At 48.6% G+C, this 15,766-nt stretch overlaps 1 protein-coding gene across 1 annotated transcript in view; it reads right to left on the reverse strand.

Annotated features, from left to right (window-relative positions):
- Positions 1 to 6,196: 6,196 nt before the first annotated feature.
- The window catches only part of LOC116950203 (somatomedin-B and thrombospondin type-1 domain-containing protein-like), a 40,284-nt gene continuing 30,714 nt past the window's right edge, over positions 6,197 to 15,766 (reverse strand). The window contains exons 4-5 of the mRNA XM_032967806.2: positions 14,902 to 15,075; positions 6,197 to 12,236 (exon numbers count right to left, since the gene is read on the reverse strand). Coding sequence (XP_032823697.2) covers positions 12,128 to 12,236; positions 14,902 to 15,075 — 283 coding nt within the window. The 3' untranslated portion in view covers positions 6,197 to 12,127. The remainder of the gene's footprint in view (positions 12,237 to 14,901; positions 15,076 to 15,766) is intronic.

Consider the following 15,766-nt stretch of genomic DNA (forward strand, 5'->3'; position numbering starts at 1 on the left):
CGCAGTGACGGCGTTGGTGGTGGCGATTAGCTGCGCCCACGAACTGGTGTTCTTCAACGCAGCTTTAAACTATAAACTTAACTCTTTTTTTATTTAAAGCTTGTTTTCTTTTTTACTTACCGGGTAAGGCCCACATTGAGGTATATAACTCTATTTCAGAAGCGACCTGACCGCAAAGGATAGCTCAACGAAGTTGCCAAATCATCACGTGGACATTTTATAGCAGCCAAATGATCCGAAACGCGCGTTTCGAAATGTGCAGGTAAAAACATGGAGGGCCCGGATAATAATCCGTGCGACCACGGGGAGAACATGCAAACTCTAAATAAACACGCGTCAGGGTCAGGATTAGGATCCTACATACCAGGCAATGTAGTGTGAACGTCTCGCCACCACCGTGGCGTGTACAACTTGTGGGGCCACACGCGTGGACGCTTAGGGCAGTTGCCGCCACCTCTGAGATATGAACACCAAATGCCAGGAGATATCATGGGAAGGATAATTTTTCAACATTTCAGACGATTGGCAAGCCACGTTCTGGGTAGCTCGGGGCCCACAAACTTCCCGTGGCTATGGCACGGGCTTAGAGACCTAGAGCCCACGCTGCAGAGGGCCGCACGTGGGATCTCACATTTCGAAACGCCCAGCAAACGATATTAATCCATCTACGTAACAACAACAAAAATAACCTTGACTGCACGAATCGAGCAATAGAGGGGGGTAGTAGGGGGGGGGGGGTGTGAGCGATATTTTCAACTGTGTGTTTTGTACTTTTATCACACCCTGTCACCCCCAAGGGCCTCGCGCAGGAAGAGAAGAGAACGAGCTATGGGTATTCATTAATTCATTGGTGGCCACCCGCCAAAAGGTATTTTTGAAAGTCCTAAATTCAGCCCCCCGTAAAGTGAAGGTTCCTCGATGCGATGCATCACAAAGCCTGCACTGCCTCCTGGCGGCGAGAACTGGAAGTCTTTGTTATTATTTAGTTTGGAGGCGTGTTGCATGTACCGTATGTTGAAACACACAAAAAAACAGTTCTAAAAAAAATAAGCTGTCCGTCTGGACTAAAAAGTGGCATAGCTCCAGCGGCTTCCTCATATCGGAAAGAAGAGCGTTCCAGACGGCCGCAGAAGCGTATCTGTAAGCGCGCAATGCAGTGGCCGACTTTGTGCAATGGCTAGCCAAAAGCCGCTGCTGCTAGGATGACTACCGGAGTTTGCGTGATGATGGTTTATGCTCCTAGACGAGACGCGTAAATAAGTGCGACCTTAAAACAATGTATTCGTTCGGTAACTGGAAGCCAATGCAGCTCGGTGAGCACTGAACGGACACGGTGGAATCTCGTGTTGAGCAGCAAATTGCCCGATGAAGCTGGATGTAATTACCAGCGAAACGTCGTACTCAAATTTCAAATTATGTTGATTCACTCGTCAACACACCGGTGGGCTAAAGTAGTGCACTATTTGTCCTTTGTAAAAGTGACACATTTTTTTTACTGTTTGGCTGTGTCGGGTGGTGGAGGGTTACGACACATTTATAAATAACGCGATCTAACCCAAAAACCTTTTATTATGAGCAACGTTTATGTCTGGGGGTCGGTGGGCGAGCTGGCGGACGGACGGACGACTTCGGGAGTGGAAATGCTGCCAGACGAAATGATCAGAGCGGGCAGTGGTGTTTACGACACGTGTGTCGTGACTAACTCGGAGACGATAAGACTTTGGAGGCACTTCTTGATTAACGAGCACCATCGGGATTAACACACTTAATAATAACTAGTCCGAATTTTGATTTAAAGCTTTCGTGACTGCAGGGATTCATATACTTGGTTCTTTGAAAGCCATCTGGCTACCATGAGAGATTCGTTCATGAGGATATCCACATATACAAACACAGAGGCAATTTCAACCGAGAAGATGGATTCTGGCTTAGCAATCATTGGAAGGATTTGATAAACCATTTCGGGTCTTAATTGATTGTTCACGCTTACGATGGCTTTAAGAACGCATCCATTATTTTCGTCTCCCCCCCCTCCTTTTTTCCTAACATAGATGGACTCGTCCATCTGAACAAACTGTCAAATCGCTCTCCGTGGTGCTAACGTTAAAAAAAACCGCCACTTTTTCAAGTTTTCTTTTTGTGGTTTTCACACCTGATGATGATTGCTTGTGTTGCAGTCAAAACGTCGTGAGAATTTTATTGTTTAATATTTTTATTATTTTATTGTTTCCCTTCTACGTGACTTTACCGAAAGAACCAAGAATATAATAACTAGTCCGTCTATCATCGGCGACGCTACTCAGCCAGGACAGTTGGGTAGTCGGCCTGACTGGCGGCACCCCGAGATGGTCGAGACGGAGAGGACGACGAGAAGAACGGTGAAGACGACAAGAAGAATGGTGACGGATGGACTTGAGCACCACGATGGGGATCCCACTCCAACAACAGCCCCGAGGTACCCCACAGGGGGGGTGGGGAGGGCTCTTATACCGTCAGCGTGGCCTTGCTTCCCCCCCGGCCACGCCCCCTTTCTGGAACCTACCGGCGGGTTCCTGGTGTGCCCCTTCTGCGACCTTTCCCCTAGATCCCCCTCTCGTGTCTATCACGTGGCCTGCTGACGTCAGGGCTGCCGTACGCCGCAGATCCCCTTAGTCGCCAGCAGCCAGCGCTATGGCACTACACATGGATCCGTGTTTTGAGATGTCGACTGAGATGGCTTACCAGAGGCCACCTATATATTCACATAGAGAACCGAGAGAGACTCAGATTTAAGCGATCTGTGCGAGGCAGTTAATGGTTCACGATTTGAGATTGGTGATCAGAGCAGTCACACTGTGGCATCATTACATCACACACTCATACCTGTCAACCCATACAGTTAACCCGTATTCTTGTACATGGGTTTTTTTTCAGGGCCATACGGCATACAGCGGTTTAAATACAGGCAAAACAATTTATTTGTTTTATGTTTCTCCCTTGTAATGGGACTTTGTAGGATGAACGTTGAGATTTATAAGGGCACGGGGTGACCAATAAGGTCTGAATTGGTCTGTAAAAAGCTGGGGAATGATAATGAATGGACAGGCATGCATACTATAATAGAGCAAGTGTGAGTTTGTCTGATATTCTTGTCAGGATTTTTTAAAGCCCATTTTCTGAGCGCAATAACATTCGTGAAACGAAAACATTCAATGTAGTATTGATTTTATGTATTTTAAATGTCTGTAAAAAATGTTGATTTCAAGTTTTTGAGGGGAGGAAACATTACAGCCGGCTTACGACAGTCAGATTTGAGAGACGCCCAATTTACAACGTCTATGTAAAGGCGACCGGTGATAGACTTAGGGTACAAAATCTTAATTTACGACCAATCGTCCCACGTGACTCAGAACTCACTTGAAGAGCCAACTACAATAGAGGTTATTTGGGTTGAGATCGCGTCAATAATTAAATGTGTCGTTAAACCCGCCACCACCCGACACAGCCAAGAATGTCTGTGTGTCCCGCGCGTGACGTCGCTTCACGTCAGCCAGCCCCCCTAATTAATAATCATGAACAGGTGACGGCCTCCACATGTAGCACCCCCCCCCCCCCGCATTAATAATCATGAAGAGGTGACGTCTTCCAAATGGACACACCCCCTAATTAATAACAATTAGCAGTGTGACGTCGCTCCACATGGGGGGCGAGGCGCCTCCTCCCCCCTCCTCAGGGTCAACTCACAACCCTCACTACAAAGGCAGAACCCTCATCACGTCACGTGATCTCCGTCACGCTATTGTTGAGACATAGAAGTAAAATGGACGTCATGATGAACAAGGGATTATAACCTTTAAATGAAATAAGTATGTGTCACCGCGGCTTTACGAATTGCGCACGAATTGATGCAATGAATATCACGTCGCTTGCAAGTTTCAGATTAACTGAAACACACCCGTCTTTGGACGGGCAAAAGGCTAGTTAGCATGGTTTGTCACGTAAACAGAACGTGCCAATTTGTAAATGCTGCGGATTTACTCTCCAACACACCGGTGTGCTGTACTAGTAACGAATTGGCACGTTCTGTTTACGTGACAAACCCCTTACTAATTAGCTGTGTCGGGTGGTGGCTGGTTTAACGACACATTCATATTTACGCGGTCTAACCCAACATTTGTTTTTTTATTAAGGATAATATTGGTCGCGAAAGCCTACGTGTTAAATTGAACAGCGATGTTCCTGCCGCGCAACGTTGCAGAATGTCGGTGAGGGCTCTTGTCAACAAGTCGAGTCGCTTAAGCAGAGGGAGGAAGACGAGGTAAGAAAAGTAATTTTCAAACTGTTAGAAAGATCGCTTCGTTTAAATTTCGCTAAAGATTTCACATTCGGTATTCTTGGCCTACCAATGTAGAGCACTAGGTGACAATGTTCTAAGATGTTATAGAATTAAGAATGGTTAACACGTGTTTAAAATACGTAAAGAGATACTCCTTAATGTTAGCCTATTCGTTTCTTACTTAGTGTAGATTTTTTTACTAATTCGAACCGATGTAGCCTCACCTTACGTGAGTAATAATAGCCTCACCTTACGTGAGGCTACTATTTTTCTATCTGTGACTTTCCCGAAAGACCCAAAGAGTATGAATTCCTGCAGTCACGAAAGCTTTAACTCATCTCCTGGGTCATGCCTCCGCAGGATATGAGGGCCTTTTGGGCCCTCAAATTCCTCATGGTCCACTGGTGGTCGACGGAGACAGCTGTCTCTGAACATGCCGCGGGAATTGATGCATCACAGGCAAAGCAAAAGCACACGGGCGGCCCAGGTCGAAAAACTCTACCGAATAACCAACTCAACGTTTTCTTTATTTTGCCAGGTTAGAGGCCACCACTGAGCTATGTAGTTCGATGAATTTGCCAATCATTACAATGTCATAGATAATTTACGTGATGTGACAACGTGTCGGGTCGTAGCGCTCACTAAGTGACTGTTTTACTTTACCAGGTAAGGCCCACTGAGCTATGTCGCTCTTTTTCACAAGTGACCTGACCACAAATGACAGCTCAGCGAAGGGACTTGTTATCATTGGGAAATGTATAAGAAGCCAAATACTCTAAACGCCTGATGACGATTCTACATGTGGAGGGAACCAGCGGAGGACCCAGAGGAAAAATCCACGCGACCGCGGGGAAAGAGAGAGACAACGCAAACTCCAAATTGTAGTCAGGGTCGGGATCGAATTCCACAACCTCCTGCATATCAGGCGAGGTAGTTAACATCTCGCCACCGCGCCGCCCTAGACCGGGTCTTGTTTATCATGTATTGACACATTAAACCATGGCATGCTAATATCAACCAAAAACATTCGCGGATGCTATTGAAGAAGGCTCATTACCCAGAACGTTGTCCATCATATACAGTGCAGTATATTGTTTCCTTTAAAGGCTGTGCTTTTGAAGAATTCGTTTGGTTTGTTCATTTGTGCTCGAGCACCACTGCAAACCAAGCAGCAGCAACCGCAGCGTCATTACAAAATAATGTCATTATTTCTAAAAATAAATTCCTTAATCTGTATGTCTCAAAAACCTCTAGGGCACTTAGCGATATGGTAGAAAGCTGACAAAGAGAGAAAAAAAACTCTCAAAATCCGAGATTTTTCATTTTAAGGCCCCCAAGTCTCGATTATAAGTGCCACATAAACACGTTTGTGCGTAGTGTCATTCAGAAACCGTTCAAATATAAGATTGTGGGTTGTTTCGTTTGATAGAGCAATAAACAGCAAATAAAATTAAAGCGAAAACCATTGTTTATCTTTTATTGTTTTTGAGATATTTCGGATTCAAGCTGTTTTGAACGAAAAAAATACGCGTTTTATAATGTTCACATTTGAATAATTCGAAAACGGTCAAAGATAGGAGCTTCCCCTCAGAGTATTAAGTTCATAATTTTTTTGTTCTTTCTAATAATAAAAAGAATGGAACATTTAAATTGAGCGGCTTCCGATGGGTACGTCTTTAAATATTTGAATCAAGAACACAATGTCTTGTGGAAATATTACACATTTTTGGAGCAGTTAGTGTCTGATCGGAGATAAAATGTCAATAATAATCAGGTTCATTAATATTATAATTATTGAAAACTTTTGCCTGGCGAAGACAGGCTTTCTGAACTAGTGTCATAAATTCGCTCACTTCACATACAAAGGCGCGATGTCGTTCATACGGTGCTAAATTAGAACTTTAATTGCAAACAACCGTTTCACAACACAGTAATACAACCAGTAACATCCAGTCACGTGTTCACCGGAGGTGGTTACATTTTCTCTTCAATATTTTTCCGCAACGCTGCCAATAGGGGCTGGTTCGGGAGGACATTTTACTGTAAGGGGATCAACGAAGGCACTAACGACCAGAGTACACGCCCATCCATAACACTCCCTGTATTATTCTACCAGTTGTTTCGGCAGGTGTGGCACATTAGGAATGGAAGGAATGGACCACTCTTTTGATTATTTCCTCGTGCAGCAAGGGAGTAAAGAGTGGTTCTGTGAAAGTTCCGATGTGCTGCGCAGTACATCAATGCACGTGTGTGCAACGGCATGCGATAACCGATTTGGGCCCTTGGGTGGCTGGCAGGGTTATTGATTAACCGGACTTGTACACCAGTCACGTGGTTAATGGTGGGTGGCCAGCACCACGCCTGGCCGCCTTTGTCTCCCCGCACCAGGTCTTAATTTAAGGCTGAGTCTACCTAGGGGAGGCCCAGGGCCGGTTCAGATAATCGTCACCGGTTTTGGCCGTGAGCAGGAAGCGAACTCGGGTCGCCGGGATCGTAGTGCAGAGTAGCGCTAACCACTACACCACTGCTCCCCACGTACACAGACACACAAGATAAAGCTCCCCCGTGTAGCCTCTAGCAGGCTGTAGAGGCAAGTGCTGTTAGTAGAGAGTAGCAGCACCTCCACACAGACAAAGATCCCCCGTGTAGCCTCTAACAGACTGTAGGGGCAAGTGGCTATTAGTGGCGAGCAGTAACAGCGCCTATTGAGGCCGGCGAAGTGCCACCCACAGAGTGGATGGTTGTGGCCCGCCCGGCCGCCTTTGTCTCTCCCCCAGAGATGACACTGGTTACGACTACACGCCGTTCAATTACACAGGCTAGCTACATGGTAGCTGCAGCCTTAGTGGAAGAGAATCATCAGGTGAATACACTTCATCAGGTGAATACACTCCCCTTGCCAATATCAATATATGAGGTTTCATACCCTTTCTGTAACGCCTTTTGGCGTTTCCCTCTGGTCCAACACCGTTTGTGACGAGGCTCTAAAGAAAGCCGTCTCTGGTGTGGACCAATCAGTTTCAAAGACAATGCATCATCATATCCTACCAGAGCATGTTTATGTTTGCATGTTCACCAAAAGTCTATGCGGTTAATGCAGTGACATGATTCCTTGTTTCAATTTGGCATTTTAACATCTTAACACTATTGTATTACTGCCAGAAAGGGGTAAACCCTATTGTTACAAGTAACGCCGGGCTCTCACAATAGCTTAGTAGTTATGTATGCATATGCTATGTTTTTTAAGAGAATACAAATTTCGTAACATATTTTTACCCCGGGCAAAGCCGGGTAATTACTGCTAGTAAGCAACACGACTGTTTAACTGCACGCCTACAAGTCGATGGCGATTACCTGTGAGCAGACATCAGGGAACTGCGATTTCCGTGCACACAAACTTAGGCAGGATGCACAATGTGCGTCGATTACCCCGGTGAACAACCCAACCGCTAATGGATACCCCCATTGACTTAAAAATTTCGTGACTGCAGGAATTCGTATTCTTGGTTCTTTCGGTAAAGTCACGTAGATAGAAAACCAAAAAAAATGATGAAGACCGCTTGTGTTGCGATCGAAACGACGTGGGTTTTTTGCTTTTATTTTCAATTTATTTTTAATGTACATTTTATTTGACCATTTTTGTGGTTTCTGCTTTTATTATTTTATATTTATTATTTTTGGTTTTCTATCTACGTAACGTTACCGAAAGAACCAAGAATATGGATACCCCCATTGTCAATTCTATGCATTCCCACGTGAAGGACTCACAGGGACCATTTAAAAGTTGGTTACATCACCAATACAACCATCCAACAACAGAAAGGCCAGGACCAAAACAGAGAAGGGCAACAAGACAATCAGCAACTGAAAGGCCATCTCGAGATGGGATTGAAACGATGGTAAGCGAGTTAAGGGCTGAAGTTGCAGAGATCAGGAGGAGGTGGCAGGATGATGTCACCCCAGACATCAATCGTGGACCTTGATTGGGGATGAGGATGCGGGAGGATGGTGAGGAAGGAGAAGGATCGGAGGCTGCGGCTGACCGATCGTGGAGAAAGCGGCAGCATCATATACAAGCGGCATGGGCGGCCTGCATCTGCAGCTGCCCCACGCAGGGAACTTCGTCTTCTACCTCTTCCTCCTCTTCCTCCTGCTGCTGCTGCACTTTAACAGACGGCAGCGAGTAGCAGCAGCACTGTGGGACACTCGGGGCAGGAGGGGGGGGGCTAATTCAAGGAGGCTGCAGTCATGCAGTGACACACTCCAACCAAAGGACGAAGTGATCCAGCACTTGTACATGAAGACTGCGGCAGCCATTGCTGCCCCTAAAGGATGCACACTTTTGCACGACTCCTTTCACGGGAAATGGCTCCTACGAATTTATGGAAGGGGACATTCTTCACATAAACCTTTTTGCCTACATGGAGAAATGCACATCGCGGATCAAAGGATCATGACTTTACGATGAAAGATGTTATTTATCCCACTTCGAAAGCGGACGCTGCGATTCTTCAGTCCACTGCGCACGTAAAGAGAGGCGAGGTGCCAAAATAAGTCCCGGAGCAGCACCTCCGGACTGTTCCGGCTGAAATTAAGCGCCCCTTTACCAAAGTGAACGGCCAAATGTCGCCATTTGGGGACACGGCGAGAGGTTTATGACCCATTCTGATGACCGATGACTTGCGCAGCTTGTGGCCAGCAGAGGGCAGTGCAGCCTAATCTATCGCTGTACTGCACTGCGCTACCGTGCCTATGGCTCCTCGTCTTCAGCCACCGTCCAGAAGTGGATTAGCAAAAAACACAAGAGCCATTGCTTACAAGTCTGAAATGCTACTGCAGTATTCATGTGGTGGTGGAGGCATTGTGGCTCTGGATAGTTTATTCATTAGCAGCACCTCCCTCCCCCCGCCCCGATCCCTTCCCTGTGGTGATGGGACAAATGATATAGTCACCAACCTATCTAAGCTGTGTGTTAAACTTATACACGATGGAAATAAACATTTAAATACTGCATTTATAAATGTGTAAAAAAAAAACACTATCATGACTTTAAAACAACAACAACAAAAAGTTGCACAATTGTACACGCTTCACTAAAGATAAGTGGCTAGCATACAAACGTGAGACTTCATAAAAAGTGTACACTCGTCTCAGAGCGTCGGAGCCACGTCGGTACGTTGTGCACGACGTGGCTGGGTGGCACCGAGCCCCCGGACACCGCCGATGCCCTGGGTTCGAATTCAGGTTTCGGCCACCCCATGATGAGACCAGATTCCCAAGCTGCCGGGCGAGATGGCAGTCTCCACCGATTTTCGCAGATATTTCAAAACGGGTTCTTCAATAGATTCGGCTAAACTCCCCAACCGCGAGACTTCCAACGCTGCTTTTTATCGACATGCTACGAACACCCTCTTGCGCTGCATACGAGAGAAACGGCGTGTGCCCGGAGACTTGGGAAACGCTTCATGAAGCCCGAGCCATCGTCGAGGTCCCACCTTTCTCTGCCACAGGATGGTGCACCTGCCGATTGACGGCTCACGATAGCACAACTCGGAATAGCAACGGAAGGAAAAACAACCTAGAATGTGAGTACACCTGAATGGAGCGAGCATGCTGTATATTGCATTGGCCATTTTATTGTTTTTTTTTATATATATACGAGGCCACTGCTTATTTTTAAATATCACGATGTCGCTGCCATGAACTCCTCGTTTAAATACGGAAATCACACGGTTGCCTTGCGTTTTGCGTCCAACATCCGTCGTCTTGTCGCGGGACACATTGAGGATTCGGCGAAAATTTCAACGAATCAAGATCTCCGATTTAACACGTAGGCTTTCGCGACAAATATCATGCAGAGTTTTTTTTTTGTTTTTGGTTAGATCGCGTAAAAAAAATGAGTGTGTCATTAAACCCCGGCACCATCCGACACGCCCAAGTCGTGAGGTACACGTCCACGTAAACAGAACGTGACGATTTGTTACTCGGGGTAGTGGCGCAACGCGCGCACGTGGTCATGACGGCCGCGCTCGGTTTGCCAGGGGAAGGCGGTTGGCGAGCCTCGGCACGGGAACGGCCGGGTGCGGGGAAGACCGTCGGTGTGATTCAAGTGGGACATGGACAGGAATTGAAGGGACCGGTACCTGTCAATCACACAGAGGAATCTTCCGGACAGGATGTTCTGGAAGGGTCGCGAGGCATATATATAAGACGAGCGAACGAGCTCGGAGGGGCAGTGGGCCGAAGACAGAAGACAGACTGAAGTCGGACCAGCATAGGCTAGCTAGAGTATCCCTGTGCGGGAGTAGTCCGGTGTGGACTCGTATAGGCTAGGGGTAGAGGCGCTAAGGGCGTGAGCGCAGTCCGTACGTCGGCACGCTTAAACAACGCCGCGGCTGCCGTGGTATCGACCCGCTGAGACAGCGAGACACGGCAGCCGAAGCGACGAAGGATCGCAGAGAGTGAGACCGGGAGGCGGCGAGTGAGAGAGCCAATGAGCGGCGCACGGCAGAATCTCGGCGTGCTGCGTCAAGTGCTGTAATGTTGACATCGTGAATAAAGTGGCCCAGAATGAAAAAGACAATGAGTCGTCCGCCTCAAATCTACAACACTACACTAGTACAGCACTAACCGGTGTGTTGGAGAGCAAAGCCACAACATTTACAATCCGAGTACGACGTTTCGCCAGTAATTACAACCAGCTTCATCAGGCGACAGCCAGACTTGTGGAGAAATCCTCCGGTTTCGTTCCTTACATAGCGGGGTAGATGTGATGACGTCACTGTGGTCGGGTGGTGCCGGGTTTAACGACACACTTGTATATTTACACGATCTAACCCAAAATAAACCTGTATCATGGAAGAGCTCCGATTTGTTTGCGGGATGTACAGTACCGCGCGTCGCTCCGGCACTTGTGTGTGACGGTCTGCACCACGTGCCGGGCAGCTTCTCCAGGAAGTGAATTCAATTCTGGAAACCCCAGGACGTGGAGGGAAACGTCAGACATGCAATTGAATTGGAATCCCCCCCCACCCCACCTCACTCCCCCGAAATTGTTGGGAAGGTTGTGAATTTACAGCATCACAACGCAAGGTGTCGGAGCACGGTCGCCCGTGCAATAAATAGCTACCGCAAGAACTATCGTCATGGAGGAAAAAATATAACTAAAATAACGCAATGTGAGAAGCACCGGACCAGACGTCGACATTAAATGATACGAGAGCGACGTCCCAAGGATGCAGAGCCCCGTAGCTTAATTCAAGCGGCAGTTTTTATTTCGGCCACAGCCTCCGTCTCGTCAACGACATCCTGCGGGGTCCCGAGTCCAGTCCTAGTCTGTGGATTTCGGAGTCATTCTCTCAGTCCCGTCAACTTTAACTCCAGAAGTCAGACATTTGAGTTCACACTTAATTGCGTTGGTGAGCGATGCAAGAATTTTGCACCCCCCCCCCCACCTCAGTATCATGTCAGCCAATCAGTGAACTCCATTCGTGGTTTTCTACTTGCATAACAAATCAACATTGTTGGTCTTCCTCCATGCATTTACAGTCTCGAACACATCCCAGTATTTTTCTTCAATAAAACGAGCTAATTCCGTCTCGTCGCAAGTCAGGTCAAGCTTTGCTGTTTATCGGACAGTCGGAGTTCATCGTCACACGCTTGATGATTTTCGGCCGCTTGCAGCCACCAGCGAACGGAAAATACATTTGTAAAACAAACAATAAAAAAAAAGCATACTTCGCCGGCAAATATTTTCGTCACGGATTCCTATGAGGGTGGTGAACTCCGCGTGCGTGCGTGCGTGCGTCGCCGCTATACGAAGAGCAGCGAGGAGTGTGGGGGGCAGTGGCAGTCGTTGTGGTGTCGCTCGCGCAGCCACGAACCCCGGCAGCCGGGCACCGACACGGCCGCCCAGAACGTCCTGGGTCGCACGCAACAACAACGACAACAACAACCACCACCGGGAACGTGAGCGAGCGAGAGCGTGAGCGCAGCCACGAACCCCGGCAGCCGGGCACAGCCACCCAAAACGTCCTCGTCACACGCAAGAGACACAACAACAACAATGACGACGATGACGACGACGACAACCACCGCGAACAGGAGCCATCGCGAGCGCTCGTGTTGTTTGTTTTCATTGGGAAGTGGGGGCAGTGGCGGACATTTACTATCAACATTTGCATCAACAACAAAAAACAACTTGGCATTCATAATGCACCCGTAGCACAACAAACGTACGCATGCCCCGGAGTGCAGAAGTGCACACGGGGAAACGGGAGGGAACGGGTGGGGACCGTGCAAGGGTAGCAGAGAAGGGAAGCAATTACGGGGGGGAGGTCCCTGAAAGCATGGGGTGAAGAGGAAGGCTTTGAGTGGAGACTTGAATGAAGGGGGGGGGGGCAGGGGGGGTAGGCAGAGTTTCCTGGGGAGAACATTCCAGAGAGGTGAGGGGGGGCTCGTGTGCTCGTGTGGTGAGGAGGACAGAATCTAGCGCATTTGTACCTGTGGTGACACGGCTCAGAATGAGATGCGTGGACTCAAAAATGTAACAAAAGTTTCACTCTTTAACTAATTTTCTTTTACAAAGGCCGAGTGAGCCACACAGCTCTCTGTCAGAAGCGACGCAGCCACAAATGACAGGTCAGCGAAGTGGCTTATCATCACGTGGACATTTATAGCGGCCAAATACTCTAAACGCGATGTCGATTCCAAATGTGGAGGGGAAAAACCGGAGGACCCGGAGAAAAATCCACGTGACCACGGAGAGAGAACAAGCGAACTGCAAATATACAGGCGTTAGGGTTGGGATGGAACCCACAACCTCCTGTAAATCAGGCAAGATAGTTAACATCTGTGGTGCCCTGGAGAGAACGTTCCAGAGGGGTGGAGGGCACATCGTGGCTAAAATAACGACCGCCATTGGTGGCGAAGCGGATATTTGGAGCGAGGAGGCCAGAGTCCAGTGCATTGGTACCTGTGGTGACATGGATCAGAATGAGACTCAAATGGAACAAACGTTTTAAAGTGCGCAAATACACGAGGAGAGGTGGAAGTACGTGGAATGAGACCGAGAGTTGGAAAAAGGAACACACGGATTTCGGGAACAAATGAAAATTAGGGAGGCATCGTGTTGACCGTTAAGCAAAGCACGTAGGGGTCAGGCAGGAGACATTTGCAGGAAGGGACGACTGGCCGATCGACAAAACTGGCGATGGCATGGCCGTTCAAGAAGGAGTCAACGTGCCCAAGAGGGCACCCTCTGCGGAGATGGGGAGATACGAACAAGTCGTGGGCAGGAGCGAGATGGATTGTTGCTTCGCAGGACCGCTAGGGACAACGTCGGCATGGGTGGGCCGTCATCCATCAGTGGATAGAACATGGTTCATCGTGATGACAGCGAATGAGACTACAGTTTGGTCAGCTTAAAAATAAATAAATAAACTCGGGTTAAATAAAAGCTCATTTCAGTTTGAAACCTACCTTGGCATCAACAACTGAAGAAAATGCGACAGTATTTTCACATCGCTTGAAATGCGAGCAGTCCCGCTTTGTTTTGGAAAAATGTTTTGCACCAACATCCCCCATAAGTGTGAACATGTATTTACAGCACAGCTGTTACTGCAGCGAAACCATTTTACGGCAACATAAATACCCCAACTACCAAATAACCATTCCACTGCATTGATTTCTTAGCATTCCACATCAACTTTAAGCTTCCCCCCCCCCCCCCCCGCCACATTCTTTCAGCGAAAACATATTGCATAATGAGACAAATCTGTCATGCTTCATTTGATAAACTTCCCCATTACAAAATTGTTACGATCCCCTAAACATTACCACTTTATATTTTCACTCGTTGCGCAACACTTTAAGCCTGAGCCACTGGGGAAAACCAAGCACTGGGTTCCCCATTCACAAACCCAAATCGACCAATTGGATTATATTGCCATACTCCACCTTTCTGGTCAGTGCAGGGAGGCAAATTTGGTGTGGGACCAGGACCAGTCAAGATGTTAGTCATGGCTGGGAATTGAACTGGGGTTGCTGGGTGCATAGCGCCAGTGGGCGTATCACTGCACCACCACCACCCCCCACAGTTGCTAATATTTACAGTATTATAACTTTAGCCTTACTGGACACTTCTAATTTGTAAAAAAAAAAAGAAACATAACTCGGCCGTAAATACCGATCAGTTGAACCAATCGTGAAAATTACACTGCCTAACTTGATCTATCTACACAACCTCGGCCTGAGGAAGACAGGAGCAGTTAGCGAGTACAAATTAAGGCCGGCATGGCACACAATGGGGTGGGGGTGGCCAGCACCACGCCCGGCCGCCTTTGTCTCCCCATCGGCGATGTTTACACACCGCACCAGGTGCTCATTTGCGGGCCGAGTTGACCTGGTTGATGCCCAGGACCGGTTCAGATAATCATTACTGGTGGCAGCCGTAAGCGGGAATCCAACTCGGGGGTCGCCGGGTTCGTAGCACGGAACACCAACCCGCTGCGACCACCACCACCACCGCCGCCGCAGTGACCGTGTGTCACGGGGCCCACACACAAGCCAGCCTCCCCCAGGCCCACCTGGTGCCCTGCACGCCGTCCCCCGAGCAGCGGCCCTCGCCCCGCCGGACCGCCTCGCCCTGGCACTCGACGCACACCCTGCGCCCGGCCTGCAGGAGACGGAGCCACGGAGCCACGGTGCTCCGGCTGGAACAGGGCGACGACGCGTCGTCCACGTGGAAGAACACGCACGAGCTGGGGGGGGAGGGAGGGGTCAGTTGTGACATTTGAGTCCGGTCAGTATGTAGCAATACAGCCAGTAGGTTGTGGACCAAATCGGGGGGGGGGGGGGGGTGGGGCGGTGGAGGAGGGGGCAATCATGCACGCGGGCACGTCACTCGTGATCTTCGAGTCCGGCCCGGTATGTGGCAGTACCAGCAAGTAAGTCACGGACCGTTGTGTTTTACAATGCGTTGTGGTCTCGTATGCGGGTGGTCCTGCGGTGTAATGGTCGGCGCACTGGACTTTAATACGTGCATTGACAGCTCGATCCATCGGCCTTCTGGCCCAACGTGTGTAATCGTGGCAGCAAATTGTTGGCGATATCGCGGGTGCAGTGGTCAGCAGCGCGCACACTGGACTAGCAAATTCAGTGCGGGGCTCGTGAGCGGTGGTGTCTGCTAGCGTTTTACTGGACGTGCCGGCATCTCGCTTTTAAAAAAAAGTGGGGTCGCTTACAATGCAAACACCATCCTCCACTCGTACCCCGTGGTCAATACACCACCGATGGATGAAGGCCTCCTCATGCCGTGTAGATAGTGGAATTCGTTGGCCATACTTCACCACGCTGGTCAGTGCGGGTTGGTGAAGAAGACACCCAGGACCAGGTCAGATTTCGCTCGCCGCTGATGTTAGCCGTGCCCGGGAATCGAACTCTGACCGTCAG

This window comes from Petromyzon marinus, chromosome 38, assembly GCF_048934315.1.
Source record: "Petromyzon marinus isolate PM22_M1 ecotype Great Lakes invasive population chromosome 38, UKy_Petmar_22M1.pri1.0, whole genome shotgun sequence".
NCBI classification, from domain to species: domain Eukaryota; kingdom Metazoa; phylum Chordata; class Hyperoartia; order Petromyzontiformes; family Petromyzontidae; genus Petromyzon; species Petromyzon marinus.